Source organism: Cebus imitator, unplaced genomic scaffold (assembly GCF_001604975.1).
Source record: "Cebus imitator isolate Cc_AM_T3 unplaced genomic scaffold, Cebus_imitator-1.0 Scaffold177, whole genome shotgun sequence".
NCBI classification, from domain to species: Eukaryota; Metazoa; Chordata; class Mammalia; order Primates; family Cebidae; genus Cebus; species Cebus imitator.
In genome coordinates, this window is record NW_016107492.1 from 2,373,587 (window position 1) to 2,395,728 (window position 22,142).

General features: G+C 40.3%; 1 protein-coding gene across 1 annotated transcript in view; it reads right to left on the minus strand.

Annotated features, from left to right (window-relative positions):
- Nucleotides 1-22,142, minus strand: part of AFF1 (AF4/FMR2 family member 1) — a 202,108-nt gene that overhangs the window by 22,556 nt on the left and 157,410 nt on the right. Inside the window, exons 8-11 of the mRNA XM_037744515.1 lie at nucleotides 12,959-13,013; nucleotides 12,796-12,833; nucleotides 10,315-10,471; nucleotides 4,113-5,045 (exon numbers count right to left, since the gene is read on the minus strand). Of these exons, the coding sequence (XP_037600443.1) occupies nucleotides 4,113-5,045; nucleotides 10,315-10,471; nucleotides 12,796-12,833; nucleotides 12,959-13,013 (1,183 nt within the window). The remainder of the gene's footprint in view (nucleotides 1-4,112; nucleotides 5,046-10,314; nucleotides 10,472-12,795; nucleotides 12,834-12,958; nucleotides 13,014-22,142) is intronic.

Below are 22,142 nucleotides of genomic sequence, written 5' to 3' on the forward strand. Positions count from 1 at the left end.
GCAATCCGCCTGCCTCGGCCTCTGAAAGGGCTGAGATTACAAGTGTGAGCCACTATGCCCAGCCAAGTATATTTTTAGAAGGCTCCCAATTGCACTGGCCTGGTTGGGTATTATTGTATATATACACTGATTCTTGACTTCAACTTTTCTTCCAAATCTAGAAAAAATAACCTTGGTTTAAGAATTCTAAAGAAGAAAACACAGGACAGGCATGGTGGCTAACGCCTGTAATCCCAGTGAGGCAGGAAAACAGGGTCTTGAGGCAGGGAACCTAAGGCCCACCCGCCCTAACTGCGTATCAGAGGCTACTCCCTTTTCAACCCCTCCTTTTTCTGTGTGGCAGCTAGAAAATCAAAGTACCTCTGATTGGTCCCCCCTGCAACCAATCACACTGGTCATGGGCCACTAGAATGAACCAATGGAAAACCTCTAGAGGGCATATAAACCCCAGAAAATTCTGTAACCAGTGTTCTGAGTCTCTTGCTTGAGCCAGCTCCCACCCTGTGGAGTATACTTTCTTTTAAAATGAATCTCTGCTCTTACTGCCTTGGTTTTTTGTGCATTTTGTCAAATTCTTTCTTCAAAAGACCAAAAACCTGGACAACTACCCTCACCCAGTAACACCATTGCTTTGGGAGGCTGAGGTAGGATTGCTAGAGGCCCAGAGTTCGAGACCAGCCTGCACAACAAAGTGAAACCCTGTCTCTACAAAAAATAAATTAGGTGGGCACAGTGGCATGTGCCTGTATTCCTAGCTACTAAAGAGGCTGAGGCAGGAGGGTCACTTGAGCCTCAGAGTTTGAGGATGGTGAGTTATGCTACTGCACTCCAGCCTGGGCAACGGAGCAAGACCCTGTCTCTAAAAAATAAGTAGATTAACAGAACAGTCTTTAAACTAAAAATTAAAAATTTTTAGAAGAAAACTTAAGTTGGTATTTTAAAATCTAAACTATAATCAGACTGATGAGATTCAGTATTTTATGTAAAGAATACTACATGATGTCATGGATATTCACCATCACAGTTTTCTCTACTTTTCCTCATGTATTGTTCCTTACCCACTGGTGTAAAGTAGTAAAAAATATGTGCGCATTTATATAGGTGCTGAGTCTAACGGCCTCATCACAGCTGTTCGCCATTATTAACTCTTTATGATCATATTCATATACATACACGTTTAAGTCTGAAGTGGATTCAAGGATCTATAAATTTTCTGAAAGAAAACATTTGCTAAATTTTGTGCTGAGAGGGACAGACTTTAAGAGGCCTTTAAACAAAAACACTAAATTCCACTAATGTAAAGGATCAAGCACGTTCTTCTGTTGCTCTATATGCTCTGAGAACTTTTTCTAATGTTCACGTTTAAAATGAAGAAAATGAAAAATAATCTTCATTATCCAAATGTGAGCAGTGCCCAAGCTTCGAAGGTAGACAGCCCCGCCTCTGCCATGGAGAGTAGGCCCACACACTGGTGCCGCTGGAGCAACCGTGCTGGTCAGAGGGCCAGGGGCAGAGAGCCCCGAACAGGCAGTAAGAGCGCTAATGAGGAAGCAGGGACAATCTGTCCTGTACAGAAAATAATTTGAGATTAATATGTTCCACATCTCCCACCTGGAATCCAGCAGGAAGTTAAACCAAACGACACATGATTCTCTAATTATGAAATACGAATACAGTTGACTGGTTTTTAATATTTATTTACCTGAAAGCTTCTAACTAATGTTTCTAACTAGTGACATGCTTCAGGCCAAGAATTCTATTTGCCTAGATCACGATGTCTAAACACTGCACACTTGAGCAATTCTGGATCCAAATAACTAGCTCTGTATGGTCTCAGGCCCTGTAGTACAGCTCTGCTTCAGTGGCTCCCAGCCATGAAAGGCACTAGGATTACCAGAGGAATTTTTAAAATACCAGTGGGGGTTGGGGATTCCCGTCATCAGTACTAAAGGCTACCAGGTGACTGTAATGTGTAGCTGGGGTTTGGAACCAGCAGGTCAGACATCAATCCTGACAGTACCATGGAGGCAGACTGTTCCCCAGGCCAGATCAGCACTTTAAAGAAATCATGCACTCGATTAAGATAAAGGGATCACTATTTCTTCATGCTCTAAACAGAAAGATAAATGAGCTGCCCAAGAGGTGCTCGGCCAAAACCTGAGAATGGCTTTTAGAGGGCACAGTTTCTACAGCCAACAGGGAGGGCTGGAAGTTTCCCTTTCTAGAGCCACAAGCAACACTTCTAGATTTGCACTGGGGTATGAACTGGGCTGAGCTCTCTGGGAGATCCTCCAGGTTCTAACATTTCCACATAGCAGGTGGGTATTTCAGAAGCAAGTACCTGTCCCCACTCCAGCTAATGCAGAAGGTCAGTACTGGATAAGACTACAGCAGCTGGGAGATTTCCCAGGAAAGGGAGGTATATGAGTGTGTTCCTGAAGTTTTCTCAGGTGCAGCATATGAGGGTATCTTTTTCCTAACCAGGTCCATCACAATTTTCTCCATAATGTTTTGTACCTTTACACACACACACACACACACACACACACACACACACACACACACACACTCTCTCTCTCTCTCTCTCTCTCTCTCCATCCCATACAAAAAGTTTAAAGAAGTTTCCGGCATGAAAATATGCCCTCTTCTAGCTGAGACAGCAGCACTCATCAGCACTGGATTCCATCCCACTCCACTTGCCTGTTGCACACCCGTGGTGGCAACACACCCTCCAGGCTGGCTGCTGTGAGTAGCTTCTGAAGAAAGCAGTCACCCTTTACTATTTGGTAAAGTTGTGTTATATTTTTAACCTAGTGGATTAATCAGTCGAATCTCGGACATGACAGCAAGCTTCATGATCTTTTTTTCCTTTGTTATTCTTAGCTCAACTTCCACAGCTGAGTAAGAAGTTTTTCATGTACTTACAAGAGTGTTAAAATTTTTATTCCTTCTCAGCAGGAGAGAGTTGGCCCTTCTTGTGACTTTGTCTCCGATTCGTGGGCAAGTTGGCTTGGGAATGCTACTAGGGAAATACTAATCTTTCATCATCTTGAAAAAGCAACAAATAGAACAAGAGCTCAATGATTCAAAATAAAAGGAAAGAGACTGTCTAAAATAGCGGCATGTTCAAGTAACAATCTTTTTTTTGTTTTTTTTTTTTTTGAGACAATCTTAAATAATGTAGCAACTTTCTTTTACTATGTTCATTCTGTATCCAAAAGAATCTTACAAACTTGTAATAAAAAATGACATGGTCAACACTTTGCAATGTGCCATTATCAGCCTCTATTACTCAATGAGATACTAACCATATATTAGCGTAATGAGGTCTTGTATGGTCATGTGTTAAAATATGGAAGTGATATTAGCATAAAAGATCCTACTGTGAGAGTAAAATTTGTACAGAGCAGTTCTTTCAATAATTCAGAATATGAATTAACATTCCAATTAATATAAGATCTTCACTTCTAAAGCAAAAGCTAATGGGCCAGGTGGTAAATGCCAGTTTTAAGAATAAACAAAAATGAGGCTGGGCATGGTATCTCACGCCTATAATCCCATCACTTTGGGAGGCAGAGGCAGGTGGATCACATGAGCTCAGGAGTTCAAGAACAGCCTGGCCAACATGGTAAAACCCCACCTCTACAAAAAAATACCAAAATTAATTAGGTGTGGTGGCACACACCTGTGGTCCCAGCTACTCAGGAGGCTGAGGTAGAAGACTCGCTTCACCCCAGAGGTAGAGGCTGCAGTGAGTCAAGATCGCACCACTGCACTCCAGTCTAGTGACAGAGCAAGACCCTGTCTTAAAAAAGGGGGGAGGGCTGGCCCTACATGCTATGTTATCCTAAAAGCACCTATCATTTTTAATGACTGCCTCATCTTTTTTCAAATTAGAAAGACCAATAAAGGGACACAACACATGCTAATGCCCATCTGCAGAATGAGAAGCAAAGTCCAGACAGGTCACACTGGTAGAAGGCGCAAAGGCTACAAGGAATCAAAGCAAAGACCTGTGAGACAACTCAACTGGGCTTAAATCAAGGGCCGATCAACCACCAAGCCAACAGCAGGGATAGCACACTGGGTCAGGGCCGTCTCCCCATACTCACCTTTCTCTTTTTGGCCAACTTGCTTGAGCTATCTGAGCTCCTCTTCTCAGAACTATGCTTCTTCCCGGTGGGTGGCTGTTTATCTTCCGCTTTCCTCTGGCGGCTCCCCTTCCCAGGAGGTTGGGGTATCCGAGAGAGCAGGTCTAGGGTGATCTTCACCATCAAGCTTTGGGGGAGAGGAGTGTCCCTGAGCGGTGAGAGCAGCTTGGTGTCTCTCAAAGGCAATGGGAGTCTGTCTTTGCGGCTGTCCTCCTGGACTACCACGGCTTGGCGGCAGCCACTAGTCCTGCTGCCTCCACCACTGTGAGACGGGCCCTGGCTCTGAGTCAGGGGAACAAGAGCAAAATGCTCAGGGCTCCTGTCCTCCACATTGTCCTTCGTGGGTTCTGGGCCTGAGGGCGCCTTAGAGGGGGCAGGGAGGGAGCTCTTGTGCTTCTTCTTCTCACTGGTCGGGGGCACTGCTGGCTTGGGCTCTCTGCTTGCTGCGGCCCGGGGCCGTCCTTTCGTCTTCACCTTGGGCTTGTCTTTGGAAGTCTGGTCTCTGGAGCCATAGGGAAGAAGTCCTGGCTCCCTTTCCACCTGCAGGCTGGCCCGCGAATCCGCCCTGGCAGAGGCCTTGACAGGTTTTTTGGGTTGTTTGGTTCCAACGGTTTGCCTCTGCGGGGGCTCCTGCTGTGCCGGGGATTTCTGACAGCTCCTCTTTCCAGGGTGGAGGGCTTCGGAAGGGGCCCGGGGGGCTTTGCTGGAGCTTTTTGGGGGAGGATCTTTGGATTCAGAACGCTCCTGACTTGCGGCACCCTCGCTGCTGCCCTTACTCTCTGGGTGCCGCTGAGGGGGCTCTGTGCTCCCGGGGCCCTCTGGTGGCGCGGCGGGTTGGCTGACTTTGGTCAGCCAGTTGTCCAGCTGCCATTTGTTTGTTGCTGGAGGCTCAGGCTAAAAATCAGGAAAGAAAAGGAAGTGTTAACTGACCGATGATGACAAATTATTCTTTTGGGCTTGTCATCCAATTATACAGGACTGTCACTCCAAACCTAAGAATTTAGATGCCATCCTCCTCCTCAGATTAGAAGTCAAGCTCTGTAACAACTCTTAAAGCAACCTTCACTTTTTTGTGGGATTTAGAAATTTGGCAATAGCAAATATTAACTAACAGGCCACTGCTAACTGCTGAGAAATCTTTGTAATATATTCTCTGGTAATTATAGTATAATTTAAACAGAATTGGCACATTTTGGTTTGTAAACTACTCTATTAAGGAATAACAGGAAATGAGTAAAAAATCATTTTATCAAATATTTGCAGAAGGCAGTTAATGAATAAACTAAGTTTTGTGGGGTCACACTTTATCCTTTTTCAGACATACTTCTCAAATGAAGATGACTTTTATTCAAGATGAGATCATCCCTCTTTTTTACGTGTGACAGGGTCTTACTCTGTTGCCCAGGCTGGAGTGCAGTGGCACGATCACAGCTCGCAGCAGCCTCAAACTCCTGGCCTCAAGTGATTCTCCTGCCTCAGTCTGCCAAAGCACTAGAGTAACAGGCCCATTTCTCTCACTTATTTAAAAGCATCATGCAGTAAACATCTATACGTTGACCAAGTTATCATATCACATGCAGTAAATACTGATTTGCAATTTTTACACCTGGATAAAAAGTCAACTGGGTCACATTAACCAAGCATTAGTCCCACGTGAACTCTTTAAAAGTCAAACATTGGGCTGGGCGCGGTGGCTCACGCCTGCAATCCCACCACTTTAAGAGGCTGAGGCAGGCGGATCACGAGGTCAAGAGATTGAGACCAGCCCAGCCAACACAGTGAAACCCCGTCTCTACTAAAATACAGAAATTAGCTGGGAATGGTGGCATGTGCCTGTAGTCCCAGCTATTCAGGAGGCTGAGGCAGGAGAACTGCTTGAACCTGGGAGGCGAAGGTTGCAGTGAGCCGGTATCGCACAACTGCACTCCAGTCTGGCGTCTGGCAACAGAGCAAGACTCTGTCTCAAACAAACAAACAACAACAAAAAACCCAGAGGTTCCTGGCTTGTTATCTTAACTGTTAGTTCAACCTTTGTTGCTAAATTAACTGCTGCTGCATTCTACCACATCTCTCCAACTCAGCTATTAGACCTCATTAAAAGAATGACAGAGGGCCGGGCGTGGTGGCTCATGCCTGTAATCCAAGCACTTTGGAGGCCAAGGTGGGCGGATCACCTGAGGTCGGGAGTTCAAGACCAGCCTGACCAACAGGGTGAAATCCCGTCTTAAAAAAAGAGAGAGAAAAAAAAAAAAAAGAATGACAGAGACTCTTGTGCCTCCAAGTTCCACTACTGTATCTTGCATATAGTGGGTGCATGAGACATTTGAGTATTCCTCTAGGTAGATTACTATACCCATGAATTTCATATCATACAGAAAAATATTAGTGTCTAACAGTGATAGCTATTACATTTATTTTAAAGACAGTACATCACTGTCCTTATGAAAAACACTAAAGATCCACTCTGAGAGATGGTTTGTAAGAATAAGTCATATACATAATATATCAGAGAATTAATTGAAAGACATCCCACTTCAGATTTATTTGATTAGATTATAGATAAGGAGACCACTCCAGTAGGTGGAAAAGTGTTAAAGGGAAGAAAGACTGCTGATAATTTTCCTCATTGGAACATCCCAAATACTTTAACCCCACAAAAACATGAAAATCTAGTGATGTAAAATATGTGGCTATGACATAAAGGTTTTTTGGTCAGGAAAAGGTTGGGTAATAAAACGATCACGTAGATAGTTTGGGTTTAGTGTGACTTTAACTAAGAAACTTAAAAAACCAGGAACATTCTGTGCACAGAAAGATGACTGCATAATTCCTTTTCTTTTCAGTTTACCCCATACTGCTGCTTATGATAACGTTGTCTTCCTTCCCCTGTGTCAACTGTATATCCATGCCGTCATCTGAATGTAAGGGTAGAGAGGGAGGGAAGAGGAAACTACTATTATGTGCCAGGCATTTTGTCACATGTAATCTAAATCTGTATTCGGTATTCTAAGAAGGCAGAATGGTTGTTAAGGGTAGAGAAAAGATTAGCACACAATACCCACTTGTCAAACATGATTTCCTGCAGAGACTTCAGGGTGTGGTTACATAAGCAGTTAACTGATGGGACAAGGTAGTGAGATACATCACTTGTCAATCACGTCAGGGAAGAAGCCTTCACACCCTTCCTCAGGAAAGGTATAGACACAGCTCACCCATTGGCTATGTTTACAACTGCACTCCAATCCCTGACATGCTCTTTCTTAATAAATAGAAGACTATTTATGTGTAAACCCAAAAGGGAAGTCATTCCTGGTATAAATAACATCCAGTTTTCCCCCAACCCTGAAAACAGGACAGTACTGAGATACATTTAATAGTCCCTGAAGGAATGTCCTGGTTACAGAAATAAAGTATTTTCTTCTACTACAGTCCTAAAAATGTTCAGAAGGAATGCCCATGTTCCAATTTGAGGGTAAAATTGAGTAGTTGAGCCAGGCAAGGGGGACAGGTAGGGGCAATCCTATATGTCCAATATTAAGTCGTGAAACGAATACAGTTCCTTTGAGATATTATTAGGTGCTGAGATGGGAAAAATGTTTTCATAAGCAATTGATTAAAAATATTTTTAGGCTGGGCGTGGTGGCTCATGCCTGTAATCCCAGCACTTTGGGAGTCCGGGAGGCCGAGGTGGGTGGATCACTTGAGGTCAGAAGCTCGAGACCAGCCTGGCCAACATGGTGAAACCCCGTCTCTACTAAAAATATAAAAATTAGCTGGGCATGGTGGCACGTGCCTGTAGTCCCAGCTACTCAGGAGGCTGAGGCAGGAGAATCGCTTGAACCCAGGAGGCAGAGGTTGCATTGAGCTGACATCATACCACTGCACTCCAGCCTGGGTGACAGAATGAGACTGTGTCTCAATAAAAATAAATAAATAAAAATGAAAATAAAACATTTTTTAAAATAAAGTTTAAGTGGATAAAAGTCCCAAGGTTTTAGACTATCAAATATCCTGGGAATATTTTATCTTTGTTTAGAGGATCAAAGTTTGAACTTTCATTCCTTCCTCTGCCTCTCTGCACCCCACCCCCAATCTGTCCACCCAGTGCTGGTGCAACTCAAATACTGCAAATTAGAAATAATTTTAAAAAGGCATATAATTTTTTATTAGATGTTTTAATAAACTGGCAAAAGTTAGGGTATTTCAGAATGAATTATGATTCTGAATTAAGTGTAGAGCTTCAAAATATCTCATGTACCCATAAACATCTATACCTACACCTACTATGTACCCACAAAAATTAAAAGAAGACATAAAGAGTGAGAAAGTTAAGAGTGAAAATTCCATAATCAGCTGTATCTACAGTGGGTGCATGAGATTATCTACAGCTGATGATGGAATATTAAAGAAAAAGAATTCTCATTAACATCTGTATGTACAGCTGATTATGGAATTTGTGTTACACCAAAATAACACCAGAGATTTATAATAATGCAGGTATTTACTGTAAAAGAAAAGAGATATAGTTAAACAGGAAAAATTTAAAATCTAAACAAAGATAAAATATTCCCAGGAGGATGAGCCTCAGTATATATAACACATACTGTTCCCAAGCCTGGATACACTAGCCTTTTTAGTAAGGTATTTTTAAAAGATAAGGCAGGATAGGACCATTTATTTTACACCTAAGAGGTTTCATTCTATTCTAGTTAACTTCTCGAGCAATAAAATATATCTATGTCTCATCACCACAAACATGAGATTTTCTTTCAGGTTTCAATTATTCAGCCAAATCCGTACCATTTCCATTTTATTTGAATTAAATGTTGCTTAATTATCTTTTCTACATCAGTAATCTAACTAGCATGAAGATTTTTCTTATGGAATAAGGTGAAACATAAAGCAAAGATCTTATAAGCATTAACAGTGAACAATTTATCTGCACAGCAGAGTCAGTATCCTTTTCCCTGAGGCATAGAAAAACTATTTCAATAGCCATTAGTATCATATAAGGAAACAAAGAGCCTCAGAAACACAATGTAGTTTCTAAAATCTGAAAGGCATTTCAAGTGCAGTTAATTCTGATGCATGTCTGTTCACTCCAAAACATATCAAGCTCTTATTTTCTGTGCCAGACACAGATTCACAGCTAACAGAAAATGACAGCCAGTTATTTTCTCAGCCTCCCTCGCCCTCAGACAAGACCCTGAAGTCTCCCTACATCAGCTCCAGATGTATTCAGTTAATGCCCAATTGGACCTGCTTTGCTTTCTAAACAGAGACAAATACAGAAAGATTTTTAATGCTTTCCTAATTAGAAAGCTTCATTTCCTGGCATTCCCATATTAAATATCTGGAATAATTTTCTTGATATAGGCTGGTCTCATTCACCAAAAAGAAAAGAATGCCTTCCCTTTTCATTAATTTCTTTCCTGGGCATAATTTTTACACTGCTACCTAAATTTTGAGGGTATTTGGCAACCCTGTTAGATGTTACTAACAATTTCTTGTGCCCAACAAGCCAGTAAATAGCATAAACCCTCTAGATATATTTAGTGTTTAAGATTTTCAGTGGTGACAAGCAAACACCACTATCTCTGTTTTACATGGGGCAGAAGGGAGCAAAAAACAGAACCCTGGCAAAATCACTTTGCCATCAATTTAATGCATGGCTTTTGGTGATTCGAAAATAGAACTCCTGATGACTTATTTCTAGTTCACATTCCTGCCCTTTGCTAAATCGGGTGGTCTCCTTTTGCTTTCCTTAATTCATGCATTTCTGAAATTTCAAAAAGAATTCTCATTAATATTAAAACAGCAGCCTACAGAAACCAAGTTTTCTTTTTAAGAAGGGAAAAGAAAATGGTGTGCAAACACTCTTAATGAGTTGATCTTCAAAACAACACTAGCAATGACAGAGAAGGACCTATCATTTTGAACAGGGGAGAAAAGACCTCTCTCCCTAACTCTCCTTTATTAAATATTTGGTAAGAAACAAACAAATAGAAACAGATGGCTCTATACAGCGTAGGAGCAGGAAAGCATTGCCCCATGGGACAGCACGACTCAGTCTCATGGTCAGTCCTGACTCACAACACAGACTCTAGCTTCAAAGGACAGAATGCTGCCATCTGAGGCGGCCATCTCGAGGGGGACACGGTACCTCCGGAGCCGGGGTTTCTAGGGGCTCATTTTCTTCGCTGTCACTTGAACTGCTCTCGCTCTCCGAATCTGAGGAGCTGTCTGAGTCACTGGTGCTTTCTGACTCTGCACTGCTGGAATGTGCTGATGCCACTGGTTCTGGAAGGGACTGTGGAACACTGCAAAGCAACCAAAAGATAAAATTAGAAGGCACCATGCAAGATGGACTTCTCTCTTTCTCCCTTGCCCATTTTTCTGCTACTTGAAAGGAAGGGCCTCTATATTAGTTTTACTGCTAAACTATCACATCATCCAGTTGAGAGAGGCCCAAAGTAGTTTAATAGAACAGCAAAAACCTCTGAAAACAGTTTACCAGACAAATGAATGAAAGAGAAGCCTGTGAAATTTTACTACTGAAGAGTATTTCAAGTGATCCAAAATTTAAGTTAGATGCTGGGTGCTTCATATGAAGGCTTGGTAAACCATAGCCTAGGCTGCCTGACTGCTTTTTTCTAAATAATTTCTTATTAGAACACACTCATGCCCTTTTTTTTAATGTACTGTGTCTGCGTTTATGCTGCAATGGCAAATTTGAACAGTTGCAATAGAGACATATATGGCCCACAAAGCCTAAAAATTTACGATCTGATCCTTTAACTTTGCTGGTCTCTGCTACACATAACCAAATAAAATTAATTTCTAAAAGAAAAGCCAGTGATTAAAATCTCCCTATATTTTCTACACAAGAACTGGGTGGCAGCCAGAGACCATTAAATGTAAATGGTGTTCCTTTGCAAGGTGAACTCAAAAGTAACCAAGTAACCCTTTCACACTTCCTAGTGGAACTACAAAATGGACCATTCTTTATAAGTGGCTTAGAGGTCATCCCCAAATATCAGCCAAAGTAGAGATTACCTACTCCAAATTTTAAGATTGGGGCAATAAATCTAAGTGAGTGAGAAAACACATTGATCACACTGCTAGACACATAAAGAATTTCGAAGCATATATAATCTTAAAGTCTCACCCTAGATGATACTAGTTAAAGCAATAAGTCATTAACTATAATGTGGACAGAGTCCAAATCTATCTAAAATATTTTCAAAATAAATTAGTAAATAACACATATTAGAATAAAATTATTAAACAATAACAAAATCACTAGTTGAGGTAATTTTAAAACACACATGATACTGCTATGTAATTTGCTCGCAGAAATGCTATACCCAGTTTGTAGCCCTGTCTGTACCAGCAGCTAAAGAGCGTAAGCCAGTTATGAGCAAAAGGGGCCGCGCTCTCAATGTTACTCCTGCCTCGAATGTGTGCTGCCACTTGGTCTTTTCTGTTTCCTTTCCCTTCACTTTTAGAAGTTAGGCTACCTTGTCATGTTTAAGAGGCATCATAACCCACCAGAAATTACTGAACAAAATAAGATATAATTAAACAAGCAAACTTTATGAATCTCTAAGAGTGCACATAATTACATGGGCTTCCTCCACATTCACAGTAACATCCCCTGCATAATGGACAAGATTTTATTGCTGAGCTCGTCTCTGAGTGGATGAGCACAGCTCAAGGGAGTAAAACAATGTAACTTTGTCCATGAAAGGCAGGTATCTGACATATTACCAGAGGAAAATATTATAAAAGTAGTTCAAATAGTTCATATTTTCAAAAAATTAAATCATCACATTTCCTAAAGTATGGCTGGCTTGTTCCATTTCCCATCACACTAAAATGCACTGCTGATCATTTTGAAAAGCAGCTGAAACAATATGAAAATTCATATAACTAAGAAAATAGGCATAGTGGAAAAGAAGTTCTGGAAATAACTGAGCTTTATTGAAAACAGCAAATCTATTACCTCCATTAAAACACTGGGCTCATCAGTTTAACTTTTCAAATACTGAGTACCTAATACTGATAATAAATTGTATTTTAAGCTTGTGTGTAAACTCCTTTTTTTTTTTTGAGATGGAGTGTTACTTTGTCACCTAGGCTGGAGTGCAATGGCATGATCTCGGCTCACTTGCAACCTCCATCTCCCGGCTTCAAGCGATTCTCCTGCCTCAGCCTCCCAAGTAGCTGGGACTACAGGCATGCACTACCACACCCAGCTCATTTTTGTATTTTTAGTAGAGACAGGGTTTCACCATGTTGACCAGGTTGGTCTTGAACTCCTGTCCTTAAGTGATCCACCCACCTGGGCTTCCCAAAGTGTTGGAAATACAGGCATGAGCTAGCATGCCTGTAAACGCTTAAAAATCTTTCACATCTAGGCTGACAATGTAGATGAGTGTCGCGATCTTGCTTTTATAGGGTTAACAACCTCCCTATGGCTGATTTAAGCTTCCAAAATATTAAACAGGTACTTTCCTTTTACTGTGATCCTTTGGCTCCTTCCCATGAAAAAACTGTGAAAGTACTAAATAAAGCTTTATTTTTCCCATTTGGTAAAAAATTGCAAACATTCTGTACAGATGGGGAGAAATCCACACGGTACCTTGGAGGTGCAGATGAGGAGGGAGGCTTCTCTGGGGTCTAGGCATTCACAATAAGGGGAAGAAGGACCAGGAAAAGAACAAAAAACAGGTTAGAACAAGCAGCTCAGATATGTTAGATGGATTTTAAAGGACTCCTGGTACTACAGGGTGCACAGCACTTACTTGTTCACTGTCACTGTCCTCACTGTCACTGAGCTGAAGGTCGTCTTCGAGCATGCTGGAATGGGCAGGGACACAGAGAAGAAAGAATGTGAAATGATTTCTAACAACTTTTCTAGCATATAAATAGAAAATATGCCTAACTAAACAAAAAAGAGACAGGATATGTGTCAGTTCTCTTTATTTATTAAATGCTGTATTTTCCTAGAAATGTAAATTTTACAATTATACGATTACGATGTACAACATACAATCATAATTATACAATTATAACACAGAAACAAGTCAAATGCAAACCTCTTACCATCTCCAAACCGATTCTTTCACATGTTACAAACATTGAAGCAGAGCTACCACATGACAAAGATTCACTGCAAGCCCTGAGACTAAAGTCACCAGCTCCCAATCAGTGAGGTCAGGGTTCACGAAAACAGAACAAATGGCGGGGGTGGGTGGGAGAGATACATAATACACTCAATTACTTTCTTCCATAAGCTCTAACTGAACTAGAATAATTAGCCAATAAATGAATTAAAGCTGGATGAATATTTGTAAAGCACTCAGAACAGTGCCAGGCTCATAAAAAGTGCAACATTAGAATTAAACACACAGTAGACGCTTGATGCTATTAAGGCAACCATCACCCAACAATGCAGTTACTTTACGTTTCTGTCCAAAGGACATTATTAATAGTGAGTTCTACTTTTGACAGGTAATGAATTATTCTCTTTTGCCTATGTAAACACTGACCAATGAGAAGAACGGTAATACAAACGAGATTGTCTACAAATTATGTTTAACATTATTGCTATTGTTTCAGTGGGGAAAAAAATCAGTTCATTTCCTCAAACTTATCTGTAGGCATTCTGGCTTATGGTGAACCTAAATAGTAAAAAGCAAATATTTTCCAATCTATACATGTGTTGTCAAATTTTAAGAACTCCCCCCCACCCATGTTTGACCTTATTCCATGGATATACCCAAATATCACAGGAATGATTCAGTAATTGCTTCTTCTCACCCCTTTCCCCCAAATTTTATGAGCATGGCTATTTGAGCAAATGTTATAAGTAAAACTGAAAAGAGAAAAATAATCTGCTGGAGTGTTACCAATGCTCCAAAAAGCTAATTATTAGAGATTAAAATCCTTTAGTATTTCCAAAAATACCTATTCAAAAATCTAACGATTTTTACTGCAAAGCCACGATCTACCACTGAAAAATGGGCCACAGTTACTTTGGAAATCCTGGTAAAAACCACTATATTTTCTAATGAAAATGAATACAACTTGGCTCTTTCGTAAATGACCGCCTACATGAGGTGGTAATTCTGCCAAGAAACAACTTTCATAAATGTACTAAAAACATACTGGGATAAGTTTCTAAATAAAATGAAAACTGTTAGCAACTTTTAAATGTAGAGCTTGCTCAATATTTATCTAACAGAAGCTAAATTCGTATTTTTATTTCTTTTTGAGACAGGGTATCTCACTCTGTTACCCAGGTGTGATCTTGGCTCACTGCAGCCTCTTGGCTCACTGCAACATCTACCTCCTGGGCTCAAGCAACCCGCCTGCCTCAGCCTCTTGAATAGTTGGGACTACAGGTGCATGCCACCACACCCAGCTAATTTTTGTGTTTTTGTAGAGATGAGGTCTTACTATGCTGTCCAGGCTGATCTAGGGCTCCTGCGCTATCTGTCTACCTCAGCTTCCCAAACTGCTGGGATTATAGGCGTGAGCCGCTGTGTACGGCTCAATTCATATTTTTTTCAAGGCTAGAAAATATAGCTTTCAGTCACAGAACTTGGCAGTTAGCAACATAATGGAATATAAGAAAAAGTCACTCAACAGGCTTATTGCTAAATGGTGGCTTGGCTGGGATACACAAAAGCAAAAGATAAAAGACATGTCTTTAGAATAAATGTAAAGTATAAGACAACCAGAAAAAAAAACCTGGCAAGGTGTATTCAATATTAGCCACCAACCACAACAAAACAAAAAAGGAACCTCTTTCTTAGTTACTAGGTTTGTTTTGAATAAAGCTGATTTGCCTTAACTCCTGTAACATCAATGATCATGTAATCCAACCACACTTCCTGTTTTGAGCACAGGATTAAAAATTCTGTAACTTTTTCTTCTAACTACTGAACATCTAACTTCTATGAATGTGCTCTCCTAAAGTACATCAGAAAGTTAAAGAAAGTTCTGACTTTTGGCTCTACTCCCTCTTCAAGATGAATAGGTACCATGAATTCAAGATAAACAGATACCATGAATATGTCATCACAGATTCTAAAAATTTTCCCTTCAGACAATTATGTAGACTATAACAAAATGAGCCTGCGGGTAAAAAACCTATTCTAAACCTAAAGAGTAGGACTGTGATCTCTGAAGCAAGATTGCAAAAGTTATCTCCAGAAATCATAAACCAGTATGGTTAAACAAAACCTCTCCTCCCTCATTTGGGATGCATTGAGATTTATACATGAAGTATTTTACCTAATAAAAATTTGTGAGTATAATTTATTTGATAAAGAATAAACGATCTCACATGAGAATCAGCAGACTTGTGTATCGTTAGTGTCTGCAGGCACAGCGAAGAGTAAGCACAGAATATTCCAGAAAGCATGATTTACTGTATCACCAGAGGTGGGTATCTCAACATAAACTAGCATGCTATTATTGGAGGAAAAAATTGCAGCAAGAGAAACATTTTTTTCTAAAGGTTTTATGTAAAAAAAAAGTATGACATCTACCTTTTTAAAAAGTTACAAGTCATAACTAAGTTATGTTAATATAGAATATTAATCATGAATGCCATTATGATTTTTTTTTAAAAACAGTAAATCTATGTAGCTGAAAAAAGAGCTTGCTTGATGACAGGTGAAGGATTTTTAGGCGTAAAGACAAATTTTAAACGAATTTAAATTTCCTTTAAATCTAAGAGGCTAATGTCCTCTGCCTGTCCCACAAACTATATTTGCAGCCAAGCATACACTATATGTGCAGAACCAGTCCTCGAATGTGGAGGAGGAAATGGACTACAGCACACCTGGGTGAGCACCTCTGTCCCCACAAGAGAATCCAAATCTCTTAGACCCAGTCTCAGTCATAGCAATAAAGCCTAGGTCAAGAGAACAGAGAGCTCAATGGATGTGCTTCTTCTTTCTCACCTGTATAAGCTTTTTTGAATTAGGATCAAGTCATTTTCACCTTTATAGTCTGTCTAGAAACTGGTAGATATTTAAAAAAAAAAAAAAAAAAAAAAAAAAAGCAGGCTGAATGAATAAGACCCCTCTGTTGAATAAGTAATAGTACCATGCAGGTGTGCTCACTATGTGATCAGAACAGATGCTACCTATCATTACAATCCTGTGTGGTGGCTTTGACCATCCCTTCATATTCTGAGGATGAGAAAAACGGCCACCTGACATGCCCAAGATCATGAAGCTGCCGCACGCTGGAGCTAGGATGCAATCTATCCCATCTGATACAAGATCCCCTTGTTCTGGCCAATATTTGACACAATGGTTAGAAAACCTAACTGATGGAATTAAATCTAAGTTCCAGAACCCACCAAGAGAAAGACCTTGATTTAAAATAAAACTACTTTTCTATTAGAATAAATTCAATATACTATGTTTCCCTTATGAAAGTAAATTAACTTTAAATCTTACATACTTTAACTGGTCAAATAACTAATTTCATTTTCAAACTCCAAGGCAAGGCAGTTATTTCAAAACATATGGAACCGTATTACTTACTTTGATACTGTTCAAAAGAAGACAAATTAAAGCAACTCTTTAAACTACATATAGGTTTCGTCACATTTTACATTTGGTTAGGTAAACTTTTTGCTTACAGGTAACAAACAATTCTCAAAACCCTTTGTACAAATGCATTTTTCAGGCAGCTGTTCTAGCAAAGCTTAAAGAGCCACATACAGGTCCTGGCAGGCACACTGCGTGAGTCAGCCCAGCTGTTACAGCGTGAAGACATAAAGACAAGTTGCCATTTCTTTTCCATGTCTTAGGACTGGGCTTGCCCAAAGCTTTCACTGCCAATATTTGTAACATCTCAGTTCAGACCCAAAAAGTATTTACATAACCTTATTTCTTAGCTTAATATTTCTTATGATCATTTTGAGAAAGAGCAAGTGAAGTCAAGATCACAGTAGTTATTTAAAATTAATAAGTCACAACCATGGTATCAGGTGTGCTAAAAATAATAAAAGTAACACTTTTCAGGAACCATTAACAAGTATGTGAGAATGTGTAAACTTAGAGTCTCACAAATGTAAAACTGATCCAGAGATAGGATGGGCAATGGGGCATAAGGCAGGAGACAGAGGCTGGGCTCCAGAGAACATCCAGAATCTTTTTTATTTTTTTTTTTCAATCTGAGACAAGGTCTCACTCTGTCGCCCATGCTGGAATGCAGTGGCACCATTATGGCTCACTGCAACCTCTGTGCCATTTAGGTTCAAGTGACCCTCCCACTTAAGGCCCCTGAGTAGCTGGGACTATAGGTTTGTGCCACAACGTTCAGCAATTTTCTCAAGAAATTTTTTGTGGAAGCAAGGTCTTACTGGATGCACAGTCTGAATTCATTTACTTTCAAGGCTCAAGCAGTCCTCTCATCTCAGCTTCCCAAAGTGTTGGGATTATAGGTGTGAGCCACCATGACTGGCCCCGGAATCCCAGCATTTTCAAAGCAAACAGACTCTGATTCCTTTCTTGATACACGTAGAAATAAGGACTGCCCATACATTCTAAGGGTCAATAGAAGGTTACAAATTACAAAGCAGGCTAAACAAAGAATAGACGAAAAAGTGAAAAGGCAGATCTCCAGCAGTTGTGACATAACATTTAATGGGAACTCTCCAAATGGTGACAATAGTTAGAAGGCAGAATTCAAGTTCATGGAGAAACTTTCTACAGGAATTATGGGATAACAAGACAGAGGGGAAACTGACTCTACATGATTAACTCTAGTGAAAAGGGTTAATGGCTGATATGATAAAAATGGTCGATGGAGTTATAAAAGATTACTTAAACTCCGTGGATGAAGTGAAGATTATCTGACGTCAGATAAGGAAATGAAAAAAATTACAAGAGTATAAATGAGGGAAAATTTGACGTTAAATCATTAAGTATGACAAATAAGGTACGAGAATGATGTACTTTCAACTAAAAACAAAATCTAAAATCATATCTATTAAACGTTGTGTACAGTATTTAATCAATTTTATCACGTAATGGCTCCTTCTGCATTTATTCTGAGCACTTACTATGTGCAGGCACCGCTCTAGACCCTGTGGCTACAACTCTGAGCCGAAAAATATCCCTGCTAGTCTAGAGGAGGGAGACAAATAAAATACACCATTTCTCAGTGAGTAACAAGCCTATGGAAGGAAACGGATAAAAGAGAAAGGATAGCTGGAAGTCACTCTTTTATACAGAGTAGTTAGGGAAAACTACTGATAGAGGCGACCCCGGGACGGAGCTGAAAGGAGGGAGAGAGCACAATGCAAGTCTTGTGAGGAGAGTCATCCGGGCACCAAAAAGAGCAGGGAGGCCACGACTGCCAGAATGGAAAGTGGACCTGTGCATGGGGGAGGGGCGGTGGTAGGGGTAGGGGTAGGGGTAGGTTACGGAAGGTCTTGCAGGCCTTTGCTGGGGACAAAGGAGGCAGGAATGTGAAAATGCTTGTGAAAGTGGACCACACCATGTTGGTTTAACAGCCCAGCATCCCATAGAGAGGGTGAAATATACAAACTACCCTTAAGTCTAACAGATTCCTAGTGAATTAAAATATATTTTCTTCAATCTTTCAATCTATGCTTAAAGTAGCCTAGGGTCACTTATCGGAGTAAGTTAGCATTTATGATGTTAAACAACACTTAAAGGGACCCTTAAGGGCTCCCCAAAAACCAGGTTTTATATATGCAAATGGACTCTTTCAAAGTGGTCATTAAAAAAAAAAAAAAAAAATTACTCCCTAAGGTTTCCAAAAGCTTTCAAAACCTACAGCATAAACTGTCAAGCTCCTTTCAAGGTGGCAAATAAGTCTCTGCTTTTCTCTTATCAAATGTCACCCTCTCTGGTGACCTCTCTGGACCCCTCTTTTCCCCGAAGTATAACTACTATCCAAATAACTCTTCTCAACCCTGCCTTTGTCACATCCCTTATTCTGTATTATGTGCCACCTACACTCTGTTACAAAATGTGGAAGACAAGGATTTTGTCTTATTGACCACAGTTTCTCCAAGTACCTAAAGCAGCACCAAGCACACAGAATGCGGGGTCCGGCAAGGTGGCTCACACCTGTAATCCAAACACTTTGGGAGGCCAAGGTGGGCAGACTGCCTGAGCCCAGGAGTTCAAGACAAGCCTGGGCAAAATGGTGAAACCCCGCCTCCACTAAAAATACAAACATTAGTTGGGCATGGTGGCACATGCCTGTAATCCCAGCTACTCGGGAGGCTGCGGCAGAAGAACTCCTTGAACCAGGACCTGGAAGGCGGAGGCTACAGTGAGCTGAGGTCATGCCACCGCACTTCAGACTGGGCTACAGAGTGACACTCCATCTCAAAAAAAAAAAAAAAAAAAAAATTAGCCAGGTATGGTGGTGCACGCCTGTAGTCCCAGCTATTCAAGAGGGAAAGGTAGGAGGACTGCTTGAACCCAGAAGGTGGAGGTTGCAGTGAGCAGAGGTCACTCCACTGCACTCCAGCCTGGGTGACAGAATGGGATGGTTTCAAAAAAGGGAAAGAAAAAGTGAGATGAACACTTAGGGAAAAAAAATTTTTTAATTAATAAATGTTCTGCGATGCTGAAGGTTTAATGCAGATCTACAGATATAAAAATAACCAGCACAAATGTTTGTTCCTTGTTTTGGGGGAGGTGAAGAACTGTGAATAAGGGATGCAGATATTACTTCAATGTCAAGTTCTAAGCTTTACACATGGGGCAGATTTCTACTACTTCCATATTATTTATCAGCAAATTGTACTTTCAGTTAGACCTGCCAATGAAATATTCAGGTTCAAACTGTGTAAGTTAACATTTAAACGCTAGAGGAAAAATTTAGTTTCCTTAGACTAACTATGATTTAAATATGCTACAAGTAAAGCATGTCTTCGGACTTGATTCTAGTACATTTCAGCGGACACTACTTACGTCCTGATGTGATAATTTTATACTACAATAAAGAGATAGAATGAGTCTTCCTTAGTTCTTTCCCAAGATATTTAAAACCCAACAATGTTTTGAGTAAAAGTTGAAAACTCAGGCTCATTTGAAAAGGTACCAGACTCACCCCAGCCTTTATTAACTTGGCACCAGTCCTCCTCTTCCAACTCCAGGGACAATCCCCACCTCAGCCTTCACATCCAGAAATTTCCCTCATTTCAAAAGAAACTTTCCACATAAGTAATAAAAATTTCAAATTGCTATAATGACTAATTTCTATCTCTCGAGGCAAAAAAGAAAAATAATAGAAGGCACCTTTTTGTAAGGACTTGGCATTTGGAGTGGGGGAAGAAACAAAGCAGCTAGAATAAACAAATAAATTGCTGTTTAGCTTCTAAAATATTAACACTTTGTCCGCCTTCAAATGCACTGACACCAGTAATCTAAACCTTGCTGCACAGAAAGAGAATTGTCCACAGTTACATGAAGGACACAATTACTGTATAAAAAAAGGAAATACTTTGTACTTTGTCCTCAGCACTTCACAGATCTAAGCCTTGGAAAGGAAGAGGATTCCAAAGCCAAGAACCCTTAAACAAATACGCCCTCTCTTAAACTTAGTGGCAAATTGCATTAACATCCTAGCTAATCAGTTACCTACAGAACTTTACAGAAGGAATTCATTATTTGAGAAATAACTACAGCTAAAACTACAGAGAGAAATAAATGCTAAACCATTATATTAAATTTCACACCTATATCCTTCTACCACCTTGCTACCCTCTACCCATATCTGCATTAATAGACCTTCTCACAAGCTTATCCTTTATTACTGGGCCCCTCTTTTATCCTCTTATATGTCCTATTCCACTTGCCTAAGGATTCCCAAGTCCTCATAACTCTGAAAGAAAAAGCATTAAGACCTAGATTGATTTTTTAAACCAAAGTATAAATGACCCTGTAATTAATAATTTTTTCTGGCATTCAAAATGCATTAGAATATCTCCCTAGCACTCTATGTGCCACTCAAATAGCTTAACTGCATGTCAAAGAACCCTACTGCTGACAATAGATCAAATTAACCTGCAAGTACTCAGAGATTTGCCATACAAAATCTGAAACAATGATTGCAATTTGCAAATTAATTGGGACACCACTTTCATCTAATCTCCATTAAAAGCGAGTTCATAAAGGCCATTCCTTTTTCCCACGGGTACATTTCATTTTGGCACTTATCAATATCACCATGGCCATCCCCCACATAATCACTAAATCCACACAACCCTCATTATCTACTCAGCCTCAGTATCATTTCTCTTCTGTATTACTCTTCCTTCTCCTCCCTTCCACTAGGTCCTATACTTTCACCCCTTCTGTAAATCTATTAGGATCATCACAAATATTCTTTCCTAGATAATTTTATATGTACTAAATGAATAGTTATTACAAAGCAAATACTACATTTCACAAGATAGTTGTTAGCAACCTTCAGGCACCTCTGATTTGAGTGGTTTAACACTGCTATCAAGAAAGACACCCATTTCAGGCTGGGCACCGTGGCTCACGCCCATAATCCCAACACTTTGGGGGGCTGAGGTGGGCGGATCATGAGGTCAGTTCAAGACCAGCCTAACCAACATAGTGAAACCCCGTCTCTACTAAAAAAATACAAAAATTAGTTGAGCATGGGGGTGTGCGCCTGTAATCCCAGCTACTCAGGAGGCTAAGGCAAGAGAATTGCTTGAACTCGAGAAGCGGAGGTTGCAGTGAGCCGAGATCAAGCCACTGCACTCCAGCCTGGTGACAGGGCAAGACACTGTCTCAAAAAAAAACAAAAAACAAAAAACAAACAAACAAAAAAAAAAACCCACCCATTTCACTGAACAGAATCATCACAGGAATGGTCTGTCTCTGAAAGCTGATAGAAACTGGAGTGAGAGGATGTGACTTCTGCCGGCTCAGTCTGAGGCCGCCTCTCAGGTGTAGATCAGAC